The sequence below is a fragment of the Schistocerca gregaria genome, chromosome 7, assembly GCF_023897955.1.
Source record: "Schistocerca gregaria isolate iqSchGreg1 chromosome 7, iqSchGreg1.2, whole genome shotgun sequence".
Lineage (NCBI taxonomy): Eukaryota > Metazoa > Arthropoda > Insecta > Orthoptera > Acrididae > Schistocerca > Schistocerca gregaria.
The window spans coordinates 160,387,805-160,406,020 of NC_064926.1; the positions used below are offsets into that span (position 1 = coordinate 160,387,805).

The window sequence follows — 18,216 nt, forward strand, 5'->3', positions numbered from 1 at the left end:
TCAACCTGACTTCTATGATAAGTCATAGGAGCAACATTGCCTCGCGTGTTACTCCATTTCTATAGAACTCAAACTGATTCATGTCGTGGTCATTTCTACCCATTCTCTCCATTCTACTGTAAATAATTCGATAGGTAATCTATTTAATGGTACTCTATTTCACTGGCTAGTCTGTCTTTCGTCTTGAACATACCTGGAATAAAAAAGGAAATTTTGTTGGTACACATCTAATTCACTCTTCCATAATTATTGATCTGATCGTTGTTGCAACTCATGACAACACCAGAAGCATTTGAGGTCTCCGTGTATGGGTCACTGTGTTGCTCTCGTTTTTGATATTCACAGCAATTTATTCTTCTACTCATTGTATGCTGCAGGTTGATCAGAAACTGGCTGAGACCTCATCAAGCGCGGTCGTACAAGAGATGTGAACGTTTTTAGAGATCGCGTTGCGAGCACTGTTCTAGCTCTGAATTCGTTGCATTTATGGGTTCCGGCAAAAGTCTCATTCGCTGAAAGTAGCTCGTAAATCTAAACCTGTTTAATGTGCACGTTGCAGAGAAGAGCTGAGTGTGGTTGACTTTTGGTTTCACAGGAATACAATGCCACATGGAACCTAGTTTTAACAGCCTCTGGGTAATACCGGGCGGGCAGTATGTTCTTAACAAGGAATTTGTGACAACCTAACCACTACCTACGACTGTGCTATATTTTCTGAATGAAGCCAAATGAGTTTAGAAGATTTTGAATAATTTAATGGTAAACTGTATATATTTATTAAAGCTAAGTCAGTAAAAATGTGTGTCTCAGATCTGTAAAGTTGTCATTGCTTCTAGGAATGAAAGAGAATTTAGGTCATCTGGTAGATTACGCAAAGTAAAACGGTAGAAGTTCTCGACTCCTTTACTACACGGAGCGGAAAAAGTAAACGCATCCGAAGTTGATCTTTGTGGGTGCACTAACATATAGAAAACAGTATAGATCAAGGGTAAAACCGGAAACCACTCACAATTATACATCCTCGGGTAACAAGCTGTACTCATCCATCTATCTCTCTCAGCGCATAGATGTAGTGAAGTGGCTCGCATTTAATGTTAGTCTCCTTTCGCGCTGGGAAGATCTGCACGAACAGCTCAATCGACTGTCGGCCACCTGCACGGATTGTCGAAACAATAGAACTGGCCTGTATTTCGACCTGCATTTGTAAAACAGTGAGATCAGCGAGAAGAAACAGATTTTTGATAAATATAAATTTCACAAAAGCCAAGAGAATCCTTAAAAACCCCAAAAACATGATTGCTTCCCGCCGCTCCTCATGTTCTAGGCAGGACTGTTTATGACAATCTGGTTTCAGACAACAAGCTGTTTGTCGGCTTCGTCCCAGTTTGGAAATTTCTGTATTGTCATACTGTTAATGACACATATGGTGGATATTAGTATCATAGAGAATCAGGGAAACTCGACAAATCTACGATGGCCGACCCCTACTTCGTAAGGCCACGAGGTGATAGAGAGGAACGCCGACATCCTCATCTCTGCCTCCTGATTCTAGGAAGAAGTTATTATATACGCTTCCCTTATCGGCCCATCACCTGAGTTACGTACATACTAGATATAGTCTCGGAAACCTGTAGGAAGAGAAGCTTACCAGCTAAAATCACGTTGATGATCACGTGGATGATGAAACACAATATCCTTGTGTTGTTCTCAATGCATCAAGAAATGAATGATACTTTGCGTCATACAGTAAGTGAGAAGAGTAAATAAACTGTCAGCAAGTTTCATATCAGTGCACATTCCGCTGCAGAGTGATAATTTCATTCCGCAACTATTCCCCGGGCTGTGGTTAAGCCAGGTCACTCCAATATGCTTTCTTCCAGGAGTGCTTGGCCTACAAGTTTCGCAGGAGAACGTCTGTGAAACTTCCTGGTAGATTAAAACTGTGTGCCCTATCAAGACTCGAACTCGAGGACTTTGCTTTTCGCGGGCAATTGCTCTATCAACTGAACTGCCGAAGAAGCAAAAGTCGTGAGTTAGACTCTCAGACCGGCATACAGTGTTAATGTGCCAGGAAGATTCAATAACTTCGTGAGGCCCATTCCTAATGACAAATTTTGTGCAAGTCGTCAACGCGGATCCTGTCTGGTGGAGATGAAGAATGAAAACATGTGCGAGGAAACGTATGGTGTGTGCTGAGAGCCAAAGTCGGAGAGACTCGCTACGCCGCGCCACATACCTGCTCTCGCTGGTCGATGTTTGCGCCCGCGGCCAGGAGCAGCTTGCAGATCTCCGTGTAGCCCTGCTCGGCCGCGATGTGGATTGGCGACTGCAGTCTCTGTCAGGGAAACAAGCAACATTAGTAGCCTGCTGTGTCACATTGTCACACAGAAGACCCAAATAATGCAAGGAAAACATTACGGTAAGCCAAAGAACAGTATCGAAAGAAAATCTTAACAGAACAGCGAGAAGTGTATGAAAATATATTTAGTATATCAGCATTTGCACCAGTTTTATGGGGGATACTCATTTAGAACTGAAGTCCCCAATTTGGGTCGACCGAAGCGTCCGATTCCACCCGTCAGCTTTGACCCGTGACGTAAGGCTGTTGTGGTGCGTGACGTCACGTCGGCGCGGAATTTAGTTTGTGAGTGTGGATTGCTTGTAGGTGTCGTTTTGATGTGATCGGTGGTGCTCTCTGGTGGAGTGTAAGGTGATGGTTTTGTTTCAGTTTGCGAGTGTGGCGTCGTGTGTGAATTTTGGTAAATTGCTGTTTTTATGTCTTTGGTAGGTATGGATATGACTGACAGGGTCAACAGTTTTCGGTTGTCGGCTATGATGGAGGACAGTGCCTTGTCTCAAATAAAATTTTTTCAACTACTCGGATTTTTGGATGAAGTCGTGAAGTGTTCAGTATGTCGTGAAGAAATGAGGCTTACTTAAAGTTCCGGCGTCTCGGACCAGGGACGGCTGTATGTGGGGATGTCGGAAGGATAACAGGTCAAGGGAAGTGTTCGATCCCAATGTGTGGCTGAGAATGTTGGTGTCGGGATATGTTTTTGAGCTATATAGGTCAAGGGAAGTGTTAGATCCTAATTGATGGGATCGGGATCTGCTGTTGAGCTATATAGGTGAAGGGAAGTGTCCGATTCCAGATAATATTCTGTTTAGTGGTATTTGGGGAGTTTTGTGTACGCAACGACTTTATATGCGCCATATTGGAATCGTGGTTTATGGTCGTTTCAGCCAAATTTGTGACGTCATGAGTCAAAGCAGACGGGCGGGATCGGACGTTTTCGTATTTCCCACAATTTAAAGTGCTCTTCAGTCAAACTATGTTTACACAGACATGGTGTATATCTTTCAATATGAGAGAGAAACAATCCCTTTTTTATCTCTAAAATTCATTTAGAAATTCGATGTAGTCTTTTCTCATATCGATACTCATTGTCCAAAAAGTTTTCATTGAGTAGACTGCAATATTCTTCCAAAAGGAAGGTCTTCCATACCCTCACATACAATTTTCATAGCCCTTACATTGCTGTCAGATCATTTACCTGCAGTAAATTTCTCGTTAGGAAGGAATGGTATTAGATAAAGTAGGCAATGTTGATGTTTCTGCTATACTGCTCTGTTCAGAATGAGACACGGGTAAGGAGTGGATGAAATCTCCTATGGCACGAGTGGAATTGCTGCACGGTCGGCGTCAGCGTTAATGGAGTAATGGGTCGTGTCGCTCATAAATTACTGTGTGTAAAATACGTTGTACATGCGATGCCGATCACAGTGAACCAGTGGCGGCTGCTGTGGAAGAGCACAAGAGCATGTAAACTCCCTAACTTTCGACGCCTTGCGGTTTTATTGATTATTTTTCTTTGAATGATGTTAAACGTAACATAGATGCTACAATCTGAAACATATGGCATGCAAATCTACCGCACTACTGCTCCCCTACATTCCGTAAAACTTGGATTCCGGGCCGAGAGCACACCTTCAGTTGCGCACGTTTTAAGTAGCTTTTGCACATCAGCAACTCGCGTGACTTAACTGCCTTATGGGCCAAATACATAAGGATACAATGATCAACGGGCATGGTTCACGATGTACACAGGTAGGTCTTGCTACTCAACCAGAAGTTCATGTCAGTCCCACCAGTTGGTAGCACACTGTGGGACACTTTTATCCCCGTTCGCTGGGCATAAAGCCTGCTACATGATAGCACACTCTTCAGGTATGATAATTCATTCACTATATAATACAGGAAAATTGGATCGGATGTCAGTGTATGTGACAGTCGAACTGACAGTAAATCTGCCGGCCGCATTGGCGGAGCGGTTCTAGGCGCTTGTCTCAAACCGCGCGACCGTTACGGTCGCAGGTTCGAATCCTGCCTCGGGCATGGATGTGTGTGATGTCCTTAGGTTAATTAGGTCTAAGTAGTTCTACGTTCTAGGGCACTGATGACCTCAGATATTAAGTCCCCTAGTGCTCAGAGCCATTTGAACCATTTTTGAACAGTAAATCTACTTTGAAGGTTTCTGAATGAGTTATAGTATATTAAGTTACGAAATTTATCATATAGTAATCCATTTGAGGCGCTTAGAAACATAACGGCTTGAAGCACATCACCGTCGACTTTGAGATTGTAGCATTTATTCATATTTTGAAATCTGGTGATCTTACGGTGAGTCACGAATATCCGTACTGTAGGCCCACACTATGTACACGAAAATTCATGAAAAGCTGTATCACTGATTTCTCTGATATTTCGTTAAATGTGGTATCGCTGGCAGTGTGCTTTAGCCCCTTAAGGATCTCAGCGTCTCATTTGTATTCTAGTCAAGTGGCCATGTTGGTAAACATTACTACTTGAGTTTAATCATTTTCACAAATGACGTTTTTTGTTTGGAGTTGGTTGTTTACTGTGCAGGAATCGCATTTCGTGTGCAGTGTAAACATGAACTATGTTGAATCTATTGTAGATGCTAATGGTAAAGTAAATCTATGAGGACGGGCCGTGAGTGGTGGTTGGGTAGCTCAGTAGGTAGAGCAGTTGCCCACGAAAGGCGAAGGTTCCGAGTTCGAACTTCAGTCCGACACACAGCTATAATCTGCAACGAAATTTCATGTCAGCGCACACACCGCTGCAGAGGGAAAATCTCTTTCAGTGAACAGTAAAATAAGTTAGCAGAAAAGATAGCTGCAAAGGAACCAGGGCCTCCAAAAACATATCTTTGTCTGAGAGAATGACGAAATGACACAAGCGTGACTACAGGCGAACATTTAACGAGGAAGTGTCCTGTTAGCACAAGTTGTTGTGTGGGTGCAGCGTAAGAAAATCTTATTTTCAGCCTGGAAGTAAATCCGTGAACTACTGCATCTGTTAAGGATTTTGTACAGTTGTCCAAAAAAACTGGAAAAGCACAAGAACTTCCACTTACACAAAAATGCGAGTGGAGGGATTGCGAAAACTTGCACGTTATTTTGTAATTGCTATTATTATTTTTATTATTCTTATTTATGTTATTATTATCATTGATATTTGCTCTAGTTGTATATACTTGTTGATAAGCATGTTATACAGCAGATGCTGTTAACTTCACACTTTCAAATTTATCTGAATCTATAAAAATTTGTGAACAAATGTGTGAACACCTAGAATGTATTCTCACGAACCGCCACTACTGCGAACCAACGGCCACTAATTATTGTAACAGCGTGCGCCACACATTTACATCAGTGGATCGGATTGGGACTCACATGGAGAACAGGACAAGTGTCATAACCCGATTTCCCAGAAACTTCACTCAGTTGAAGATGGGTCAAAATAAGCGAAGACGTGTCTCGGCTTATCCGTAGATTCTCGACTGTTTCTGAGAAAACGACGATCAAAGATCGTGAGGTAATTTATGTGCCATTTAGAGGATAAATTCTTCAGAGCAAGTGGTAGAGCGGTAGTTAGTGTTGCGAAAAACTTTTCCGCCCCATGTTGGAAATCCGATTATTTCTTTAATTTCTGTTTATCTACCCATGTTCGTAGAAGATTACTACACAGATATTTTCCAGTGTATATTGAAATAATGCTGTCCCTATTCGTTTCATAACTGTATGTCTGCTGAATGAATTAAAAAAAATAAAAACAATAAATTAATGAGAAAACGATTTGGAATTCTTTATGGTGAAATTCCATTAGTGTATCTTCATTCAGACTCATATGAAAGCATGTTTTCAGTAAAGTGGTGGATGACGCGTTGTTTGCCGCGAAATTACTGCCGACGACTGAAAAAGGGTTCAAATGGCTCTGAGAACTATGGGACTTAACATCTGAGGTCATCAGTCCCCTAGAACGTGGAACTACTTTAATCTAACTAACCTAAGGACATCACACACACCCATGCCCTAGGCAGGATTCGAACCTGCGACCTTAGCGGTCGCGCGGTTCAAGACTGTAGCGCCTAGAACCGCTCGACCACCCCAGACGGCCGACGACTGAAATCTTCAGCAGTGTTGACGATGTATCTTTCCCAAGTGTGCCGCGCGGGGTAGCCGAACGGCTTAGATCGCTTTGCCATGGTTCGCGCGGCTGCCCCCGTCGGAGATTCGAGTCTTCCCTCTGGCATAGGTGTGTATGTTGTCCTTAGAGTAAGTTAGTATGTTAAACTGAGTAGTGTGTAAGCTGTGGGACCGATTATCTCAGTACTTCGATCCCAAAGACCTTACCACAAATTTCGAAATTTCCGGTTTCCTGAGTGAGATTCATACGAATAAACGCCACTGTCTCATACGCGCCTTCTTGCGATGCTCGTGGTGTTCGGAATTTCTGTTTCGAATGTTTTTACAATTGGTGTCATCCAAGAAAATGCACCAAATCTTCCTGAAGAATAACCATAAGAATAAAATACAGGAATTTATATAAAAATGAAATATTTTAAAAAGATTGTAACACCTGACTAATAAAACAAAAACAATAAACAGGTTTCGAACTTGGAGCGCTGAAGTGTGAAGCCACGGCGCTTGCTACAGTGCCACCACTTCTGCTGTACGATCTATCGGTTAAATGGTACATTAAGTACCTTGAAAACTTTGCCCGTCGTTTTCTCAGAAACGGTCGAATATCTACAGTTAAGCCGAGACACGTAGTTCATTTTAACCCCTCTTCCAGTGAGCGAAGATGCTGGGAAATCGGGTTATGGCACTTGCCGTGTTCTCCTCGTCAGCCACATACAGCAGCAGCCGACTCCACTGCGGTGTAGGGTTTCCCCTGCACTGCCTCATTTATGTGGCCATGTTGCCAAATCACTGCTATGGTGCAGTGCAACGTTGCCAAAATTCTTTCAGCATGCACTACCCTGCAACGATATTATTGCAGTTTCCTTCCCACTGCCACTGTCAGAAACCTGCCGTGACGGTATAGTGTCAGTAAGTGCTGACTAAAGAAAGCGCATCGTACTGTGAATAATTTCGAGACAATTGTGCAAATAAGATATTAAGTGTGTACTAGTAAAGTATCACCATAAAAACTCAGGATAAGCCAGAGGAAGCACCCACATTCCCAGGTGCAGTAATATTGTGATCGACCAATACAGGGTGTCCAAAATAAAAGAGATCCGTGATATACTGATCGTGATGACTGAAGCAGTCAGTGTATTGTTATTTCTTAACGCTAGGGCGGCGCTCAGCGCTCGAATGTGGTCACGTGATGTCAGGTGACGTCGAGTGCTGATGTAGTGATCAGAGGGGCGTTGTCAGTAGTCAGTTTCAAGCTTCTTGTGAATACAGTTCTGCAGAACGTGATTTTCAGTCGAACAAAGAATGTTTATTGTTGAATGTTTTTTAAGGACATAAATCGCTTAAGATGTTTAGTGAAAGGTTAACGATAAATAAACCAGAAACAGCTGCTCCTGAAGAAAGAGTTGTACAGAAATTGTTCTCTAAATTTAGACAAACATGTTTAGTCACTAACGCCTAACGTAGCAGTGTAAAGAAAGCTTGTCCGCCGAAATATTGTACGTGTTCAAAAGACTATCGTAAGAAGTCCGTCCACCTAGCTAAACATCAAACGAAAGTGAGGACAGAACATGTTGAAGTGTTAGTTGTGCGAGCATACAAAATAAGAGTCATGCAACCATTACAAAAAAAAAATGGTTCAAATGGCTCTGAGCACTATGGGACTCAACTGCTGTGGTCATTAGTCCCCTAGAACTTAGAACTACTTAAACCTAACTAACCTAAGGACATCACACACATCCATGCCCGAGGCAGGATTCGAACCTGCGACCGTAGCAGTCGCACGGTTCCGGACTGCGCGCCTAGAACCGCGAGACCACCGCGGCCGGCGCAACCATTACAACCTACAGATTACGCACAACGACGTCACTATTGCGAATGATTACTAATGCATGTCGCTGATCTGGATCCAAATCTTTACGTCAACTTAAACGAAGTATGGTGTCGCTTCAGCCAATATGTATCTTCTCAGAACACACGCTATTGGTAAGCAGACAATCCCAGGGTTTGCATTTTCTCGCCAACGAATTGTGCGGACCATTTTCTTTATAAACACTGTAAACTCTGAAATGCATGCAATGGAACTGTTGCAACCGTTCAGGCCGCAGCTAACGGACGAAGAACGATAATATGCATTTTTCCAGCAATATGGCGCTATGGCGCATACTTCACGGTTTTCGGTGTCGTACGTCCATGAAGCTTCAGGAAAATAACGTACAGTTTAGGAGGTTTATCGCCTTTCAGATCGCCCCATCTGTCTACTTGTGATTTTTGCTTCTGTGGTAATCTAAAGTCTACAGTAACAACATGCATGCAGTTGAAGGGTTGAAATCACACCGAATTAATTGGCATAAGTTTCCTGAAACATGTTGAGACATGCTAAGTTGCTATCGAAGGTTACAGTTAACATTATCAGTACCTCCTTTGAACTACTGAGCTACTGGATGATCAGTACGTTGTTTTAGATGACAGTAATGTATTCGAATTAAGTCGGGTGATGTTGAGGGAATTAGATTAAGAAATGAGACACTTAAAGTAGTATAGGAGTTTTGTTATTTGGGGAGCAAAATAACTGATGATGGTCGAAGTAGAGAGGATATCAGTTGTAGACTGGCATGGTAAGGAAAGCGTTTCTGAAGAAGAGAAATTTGTTATCATCGAGTATAGATTTAAGTGTCAGGAAGTCCTTTCTGAAAGTATTTGTATGGAGTGTAGCCATGTTGGAAGTGAAACATGAACGATAAATAGTTTGGACAAGAAAAGAATAGAAGCTTTCGAAATGTGGTGCTACAGAAGAATGCTGAAGATTAGATAGGTAGATCACATAACTAATGAGGAAGTATTGAATAGGATTGGGGAGAAGACAAGTTTGTGGAACAACTTCACAGAAGAAGGGATCGGTTGGTAGGACATGTTCTGAGGCATCAAGGCATCACCAATTTAGTACTGGAGGGCAGTGTGGAGGGTAAAAATCGTAGAGGGAGACCAACAGATGAATATACGAAGCAGATTTAGAAGGATGTAGGTTGCAGTAGGTACTGGGAGATGAAGAAGCTTGCACAGGATAGAGTAGCATGGAGAGCTGCATCAAACCAGTCTCAGGACTGAAGATAATAACAACAACAACAATTTACTACTCTGTATTCTGTATTTACAATAAACGAGTAAATCGTCTGTATGTTGTCTGTATGACATGAGTCCTCTTTTGTTTTGGCCCCGCTTTATCTGTACACACCTGTGTTTGTAAATATCTACTCACACACATACATGAGTTCTAATTATTAGTACCAAAAATTCTTAAGTTTTCTCATGGCCGAAACCACGTCACAGGACCTTCTCCTAATGGAATTTATTTATTTTGCTTTTGTATGTCAAGCCCGTAATTATCTGTTCTTAAATCCCAGTTGGTCCATATCACATGTATTGCATTCATATTCTCCAACTATTAAACCCCTGCATGGTAATCACCAAAATATTCCTCTTCCAATCTCAGTAAATTCTTGCCCTATCCAGTGCGACAGAATGAAACTGAGTGATGATGTACGCCCATTGAATTCATACCAACCATTGATTGTAGTTTCATTTCTAACGTGATGTGGTGGACGCACTTCTTGTCCTTAGGTATGAATCTGCGAAATTTGTTTTCTTTTTAAAACAGTGCAAACACTCACGTAGTTAATTCATTACTTAAAATATATTGTACCTAAGGTTCTGAAGTGCCTACAATACCCAGCGTTCTATACATCTTTAATTAACGACAGATATTTGCTATACTTCCACTTCGTCAGTGCTTTCAGCTGTAGTTGTCGTTAAGGGATGTCTCCCACATCTCTTGTCTTCAAAGTAAATATGCCCACTTTTTAACTCAGTTACCTGCTTGCTAACTGTTCAGCTGTTAGAAATGAAGGAGCAGCTTTTTACTTACAAATTTTCATGAGCTTCGGTTCATTTCTTTGGCAAAAATAGTACAAATCAAAGAATTTTGTGATGGCATGGCATATTACTTGATGAATTTCAACGGGACATACAAACCGCTACTACCCAAACTACCTGGATGAACAAAACTTCTTTCATATCATGCTGACATCTGATGTGCGTCAGTGCTAAAAAAGGCACCAACTTAACAAAAACTCAACCTGTGTCAGCGCCATTTTTGTGCTAGGTAGAGACAGTTTACGCTTTTACCGTCTCTGTTACATAAAGCATTTGCTACTTTCGGCCGCTCTGAAGACGAAACTGTAGAGAGATACTGATAACTGCAACCACAGTTACTTAATAAGGAAACTAAAATCAAATGCCCTTATACACGTCACGATTATTCAGAATGAACGGAAGTTTTAGAATTTTATACGTGGCTGAAGCAGCAACCATAGGATAAAATCTTGGTGAAGAAATAATAAACAGGCAATCATTTAGAAAATAGAAGTCTTATTGACACGTCTTGACCATGGCTTCAGCGTTTACAAAATGTCTTGTTCGAAAGGAAAATAGTGAGGACTGGGTTACATGTCATAGCGGAAGTACGCCGAAATATAGCCGAATGGCGTTAGTACAATCACCTCCGTTATATTAAAAACATGGTAGTCGTCTTTGAGCAGTACTTCACCAACGTACAGATAGTGCACTAAAATTAGCTGTTCGTTGGTGAAGTACTGCTCAAAAACGACAACCATCTTTTTAGACAACGGAGATGAAATTTTATATTTTAAGAACGCCATTCAGCTGTGTTTCGGTGTACCTCCGCTACTTGTGTTAGTAGATATATCCATTTTATGGTAAACAATTTTAATTAGATGAAAACCTAGTGTATGTGTTCGACGAAGGACTTCCTGATGAACTGAAAACTATTTGAAAAAAGAAATTTGGGAAACCAAAGTTTTCATTAATCATATTGTGCCCATTTAGTTGACTGCCAAAAAATATTTCTAGCTATAATGAGATTTACACTCTGCAGCGGAGTGTGCGCTGATATGAAACTTCCTGGCAGATTAAAACTGTGTGCCCGACCGAGACTCGAACTGGGGACCTTTGCCTTTAGCGGGCAAGTTTGGAAGGTAGTAGACGGATACTGGCAGAAGTAAAGCTGTGAGTACCGGATGTGAGTCGTGCTTCGGTAGCTCAGTTGGTAGAGCACTTGCCCGCGAAAGGCAAAGGTCCCGAGTTCGAGTCTCGGTCGGGCACACAGTTTTAATCTGCCAGGAAGTTTCATTTCTAGCTATAACCGACATATTCGGATTGAGAAGTTCAGCAACTGTATTAATATTTAAGATATTTATCATTTATTCTTCCGTCTGCGTTGAACATTTCTAATTGGATTATGTGTTTCGATCACTCAGGATCACCTTCAGGTCCAAGTAGTTGAGTTAGCACCAATTTTTGTCACGCAGAACTACGTATCATAGTACAGTGTTTTGACAGTGCGGTCAGTGTTTTAAAATATTGACTGCAATTGCAAGACACAGTATTCTGATATTTGGTTGTGAGTAGACAAGACGGGTTGCTAACGCTAGTGCTTATATCTGAAAATGATCGTATAATCTAATTATAAATGTGCAACTGTGACGGGGATGATAAATGAGAAATAAGTATTCCTAGCTCTTCGTACGTGTTCACTTCGTGCTCTTTATTCACGTTATGGCGTACGAAGAGACTTCAACAGTTAATTACACTTATCGTCCCTTTATAAGACCATTGCGCATCAAGAGTGGTGTACTTTCGGAGGAGAGTAGATATTCTGGGTTTCATGCAGTCTCACCTCTGTGGCGATACGGATAACAGGTGTTAGGGCTGTAGGCAGAATACCGATATATGGAAAAATTTTCCAATAAGCACTTTATGTATCGGTGATATATTTGCCCGATACATCGATATCGGAATGGCAATATCGAAAGTCGATATCTTTACTTTACATTTTTTTTCACAATTTTTGGCAAATATTTAAAGTGGTTCTTTTGAAAATGTAGTCTAACATAATTTTATTTTGACTTTGTCAAGGAGTCTACTACTTTTAGAGCTTCGGTCAGGTCCAGTCTTTCATTTTGACTGTGTGAAGCAAATATATGTGGCAGAAAAGATAATGTCCGATTACACAAGGGGAGGGGGCTGGGGGTAGCGATGTGAAAGGAATAACAAGAATTCCGTTGTGAAGAAACAGGACTGCTATTTTTTCACACCCTATTCTTGGAAAATAGCTGCTGAAAATTATGGACAAAAATCTAAATGACAAGACTGGTTTTTATTGTGTGCGCAGACGTGTAAGTGGGAACGCTGACGGAATTGGCGGTAGCGCTACCATCAGAAACAGCAATGTTTAGCTTCATCATGCAATTTCGACACTACAACTACTAGGTCGCTTGCGTTGGCAGAAATGAAAAAAAAAACATGGAAGCCGATATGAAGTGTTCCGGATAAATCCGATGTGACGAAACCGAATGACGGAACCGCTTGCATGGCTTGCCAGAGACGGATCAACGCATTATTGATTTGTTCAATTGGTGAAGTCTAACTCTTGAATAAATCAGCCAGTTTTTTTGAAATTTTAATCACTTGTTTGTCTTTATTTGTATATCACATCTTCCGATTTCCGTCCCACACGGATAATTCTTTGGAGGTGCGTTGTTTTTTTTTGTTTTGTTTTTGTTTGTTTGTTTGTTTGTGTGTGTGTGTGTGTGTGTGTGTGTGTGTGTTTCAAAAGCTTCGGCTCAGGACTTAAATCAGCTGGAATAACCTGATGGCGATGACTATGATGGTGATAATACTATCTTACTCCGTGAAAAACGAACGGTCCATCAGATTGCATGCCTGATAGTCTTTCAAACTTCATATTCTCTGGGAACCCAAGTAATTTGTCTTTCTATTAATTACCACTCCTATCTATTGATGACCGCTGCGTTACGACTCTGGCGCTTCCAGACTTTCTTCTCAAAGTCAGCTTTCGGATAGGGGAATACATTGCCTTATCTGCTTGTACCTCTATCACGGAAACGGTACGTTTCCCGAACTTAAGTTCCTATTCAACATTATATCGTCTCAGTTCCCAGTACAAGACGTCATAAAAGTAGGTGTAATTTAAGAACACACTGCACCTGATGCTAGTAATTACGTAGGATTTTTAATTGTGCGGTACGCTCCAGGATGTTATCACACAAACAAAACGTATATCCACGAAATTAATCCGGCGACTACAGTGAAATCTATAACAAAATTTCCAGAATCAGTGAATAGCAAAATTTCAAGAATCATTGAATATGTATGCTGGACTAAAACGAGAATTCTATTCTTTAGTTCTCGCAGTAATCATTTTATGAAAGTAGGAGTTGGATTCTAGCGGTTTAAATTTTTGAGTCGGTCAGTGGGAATGGGCAGCATGTCTCATTCGTTCAGGGTGAGCACCACAGAAGACACTTCTTTCTCCCCCACCAGTGCATCTGAAGCTCTGGCATCTGGAGCACTCTGCTTTCCTGTCGACAGACCGATTCGCTATATACACTTCCAATGAGTCTAAAGAAGTAGTATTAAATTATATTCGATGTTTTTCAAACTCCTTATACCGACCTGTATTGATACTATGAAAGTCTACAAAAATCTGAGTTCAATGTCTTCAGTTCATGCGGAGATATAAAATTTTACCTAAAAACCACAATACTGATACTACAAAAACTGACCTAGGGATTGTAATGTGTTCTTTTGTAATATGATTTGAAACTGTAACTAAAAAGATTAATTACATAGAAATTATTTTTCTAGATTTTTCTTCACTTCCGAAACGATAACTTGATGGCGTAATAGTAACGTTTTCAAAAATTATTTAATTATGTTTTGCTGTGTGAGTGTTTTGGAGAGAGTGAGAGGGTGCATGAAGGGCTTGCGTAAAGTGTGAATGTTTTATTTTGTTAAAAAATGTTGTAAAACATATCCCTGGGAAAGTTGTGCAAGTAGGAATCATGTCACGTATGCCAAGCGTACATGCTTTTGCATAAAAGCAGCCAGAAGAAAAGCTAAGCGTTAAAATCAATTGGTATTTCATCTCTGGGGATAATTTGTATTTTCTTTTATTTAACCGAAATTTGCTTTCGAACGCTCAGAATTTCTATTATGAATTTCTGTCGCCAATTCTTTCGGAACATTTGGGCGAGCACTTCTTTTTAAAAAAAACTACAGAACAACCTGACGTAGGACGTAAAAATCATTCGGGTCGGACTGGTAAACTTCCAGGTGCTTTCGTGTGAAAACTTTGTAGTAAAAACCGCAATTAACTTGCACCATTAACAGTTTTGACAATAAATACAGGCAATATAGCCTTTTACAACTTCATAAAGGCAATAAAACCTAATCAGTTGAACTTCAAATCTTTTCGCGCGAGTTGTTTAGAATCCGGCACGCCCGAAATTTTGTGAACTTTACAGATCCTTCCTCGAAGTTTGAGTTATATGACCTTTGCCTGATAGACATTGAGTCGAATTTTCTTCAACGCTGCTTTTTTTCGGTTGACGTAGTGCCTACCAACTCAGAGTTAAGGGGGTAGGCGTCAAGAAGCCTACTAAAGTAGATGGAACGAACTACCAGAGGTGACGAATGACGAACCCATGCCGCTGCTGCATCTAGTATAATGCTTTCACTTCACAGAATACATTTGTGACATGAAAATGTGACAACAGAACTGTAAGGAACTGGTGATCGTTTCATTATTGCACTGCACTGATTACCATAGGAGATAAAAATGAAAGGACCAAGTTGAAAGAAATATTACATACTGACATTAAATTTCCATTTAGCAGTATACAAGAGGTATGAGGCATACTATTAAATCGCACTAGAGACAATTTCTTAACCATTTTAAGATTCGGGTAATTACTTGCTACGTTTTGATGTTGACGTAGTGCATCGGTGAAACTGAGACTTGAATGCACGTACTTACCACGTTAAGCGCGTTAAGATCTGCACCCTTGCTGACGAGGAGTTGCACGTACTTACCACGTTAAGCGCGTTAAGATCTGCACCCTTGCTGACGAGGAGTTGCACGTACTTACCACGTTAAGCGCGTTAAGATCTGCACCCTTGCTGACGAGGAGTTGCACGTACTTACCACGTGAAGCGCGTTAAGATCTGCACCCTTGCTGACGAGGAGTTGCACGTACTTACCACGTTAAGCGCGTTAAGATCTGCACCCTTGCTGACGAGGAGTTGCACGTACTTACCACGTTAAGCGCGTTAAGATCTGCACCCTTGCTGACGAGGAGTTGCACGTACTTACCACGTTAAGCGCGTTAAGATCTGCACCCTTGCTGACGAGGAGTTGCACGTACTTACCACGTTAAGCGCGTTAAGATCTGCACCCTTGCTGACGAGGAGTTCGACGGTTTCCAGTTTGTTGGCTTGACACGCCATGTGCAGCGGCGTATTGCCATTCTGAAATCCACAGTTCCATCAAAATAAACATGTAACAGCACAAACATAATAACATATTAAAGGAAATAAAAAAGACACCATTGTCAAACATCCCTGTATGAACTTTTGCGGTTCAGGTCTTCCGAAAGAGAAGACGGATGACTTTACTAATTTGGCATTCTTAAATGTTATTAATATTAGTACTGAATTTTACTGATCAGTGATTATTCAAGAAATATTGTGGCAAATATTGTTCAATATAATCAGATGTAGTTATGAATCCATGCAGAGGCAGGGTCACTTATGAAACGATGTTGTTAAATAGTACATTATTTATAGCACCCATAACAGGTAATAGCAAGAGAAAAGTAAGTTCTTTTCTCAGTATGAGGTGTCTGGACGGGATAGTACCTCCAACCACCTCCACCAATATCGAGGTTTTGTGGAGATATTGGCGTTCCTATCAGCTTATGAATATTACAGCTTTAAGCCGTGAAAATATCGGGTTCTTAAAGATGCGGTTAAATAATGTGAAATCTGACATTATTACTTGGCCAGTATTTCCTAACGTATTGAAAAATTGCGAGACGCACTCCACGCAATAATGGAAGGAAAAGCGCAATTTCCGCTTCGCTCTTCCATATTCCTTGAGAGTGCAAGAAAAGTATAATCTGTTAGGCTCATGGTTCTGGTAGGCAGTTTCAAAGAAATTACAATAACAGAACACATGTACGGAATTTATTTGTAGCGAAGACAAGATCAGCAGAGGAAGAGTTATACCAACAAAAGAGTGGGAGCCACAGAAAGGTAATATTTGCATTTCAGACACACCGCAACTCAGTAACGGCACGTCCATGAAACCAATTGGTGCGTTGACTGCCATATATTTCATGGACGAAAACGACAGTTCACAAAACGATAAGTAGCAGGAGACGTTCTTGACAACATAAAACCATACTCTAAGGATATCGTGAGGCTGCAATGCTATTGATGGTGATCTGACCCCTCTGGAGTGTACTGCGACTGCAAATTATGCTCTGCTGTACAGCTTGGAATCACTAGGTACGGTTAACAACCATTCGAATCAAGTGCAACATTAAGACTTGGGTGACTAAAACAGGAAAAAGTCCATCTAAGGTCCACCAGTTCGGCAAAACCCTCGGTGCCAACCAAGAACCTGAGTTGAGCGTGTTACAAATGTGCCTGTCAGAAACTTGGCCACATATTGAGTCTCGGGGCTGCCCTAGGGCCATTTGCCAATTCTCATGTGTGTTTTCGTGCACTACAGCAGCCGCAAATCTGAATTTTCTTATAGGTACATTTGCAACATACTTAGCTAAGGTTGGTACCAAGGGTGCTCCCGTAATGGGAGGTCTTAGAGTGACTATTTACCGTTTTATTCACGCAAATCTTAATGTCACATCAGACTGTGGTAACGCCACAGGAGGGCGTGGAAATGTAGGGATGAGAAAGAATCTGAACCCTTTATTGCTTCGGATCACATTCAGATAACGTCGAATGGATTTTAGCAGTCCAGCAGTCCAGCCTAGTTTACAAGACGACACTAGGTTGCAGGCAACAGCGCTACCGGCCACTGCGCATGCGCGCCGCCCGTTTACGCAAGTTGTTGGTGAAACTAAACACATTCGGCGTGTTCCAACTTTGGTGACACATTTTGAAAATAAGAAAAGCTTAGACAAAAGCTATGTTGAGTATTAAACAAAGGAGCATAGATCGCCGTAACATCATAACTGAGAACAACGCAGTAACATAAGAATGAAACTCTTTAACTGTACTGAAGGATAATAGCAGCAATTGGTCAAACTAAGAAGCACACTGACACATATAAAAAAAAAATATTTCTTCACTAGAAGATTCCTTGCGACATCAAATACCGATAAGGAACTGAAAAGAAGTTTCGACAAATGTAGGTCTAGAGCAGTCCATATCATGGAAGTGACCACACTAAATACAAAGAAAACCAGGTGTATTTGCAGAGTTGTCAAAGAATATTAGAAATGAGGTACAAATGGTAATAAACGAAGCAGGTAAAAAAGTACGTCTACTGAAAACCTTTACCAGAGAAATTTGTATGTTACTTCATATATGCTGTTGGATTCAGGATTAATTTTACTTGGTGCAAGTAGATAGTGGAAATTTGTATGGTCAGGCTAAGACTAGAGTATGTAAACTAGATTATAGATATGCAGTAAACGGGTAGTGATAAAAACTGTAGAGAGGAATCGATGGCATCAAATAAATTGGAACACATATACATTATATCCTACATCTGAATCTAGTTTTGTAACTTGTGTAAGTCGAACG

At 41.0% G+C, this 18,216-nt stretch overlaps 1 protein-coding gene across 6 annotated transcripts in view; it reads right to left on the minus strand.

The window, feature by feature from the left end:
• The window catches only part of LOC126281896 (ankyrin repeat and death domain-containing protein 1A-like), a 713,288-nt gene that overhangs the window by 97,295 nt on the left and 597,777 nt on the right, over positions 1-18,216 (minus strand). For all 6 annotated transcript variants that reach the window (XM_049981216.1, XM_049981218.1, XM_049981214.1 and 3 more), the window contains exons 9-10: positions 15,814-15,912; positions 2,237-2,335 (exon numbers count right to left, since the gene is read on the minus strand). In XM_049981216.1, the coding sequence (XP_049837173.1) occupies positions 2,237-2,335; positions 15,814-15,912 (198 nt within the window). The remainder of the gene's footprint in view (positions 1-2,236; positions 2,336-15,813; positions 15,913-18,216) is intronic.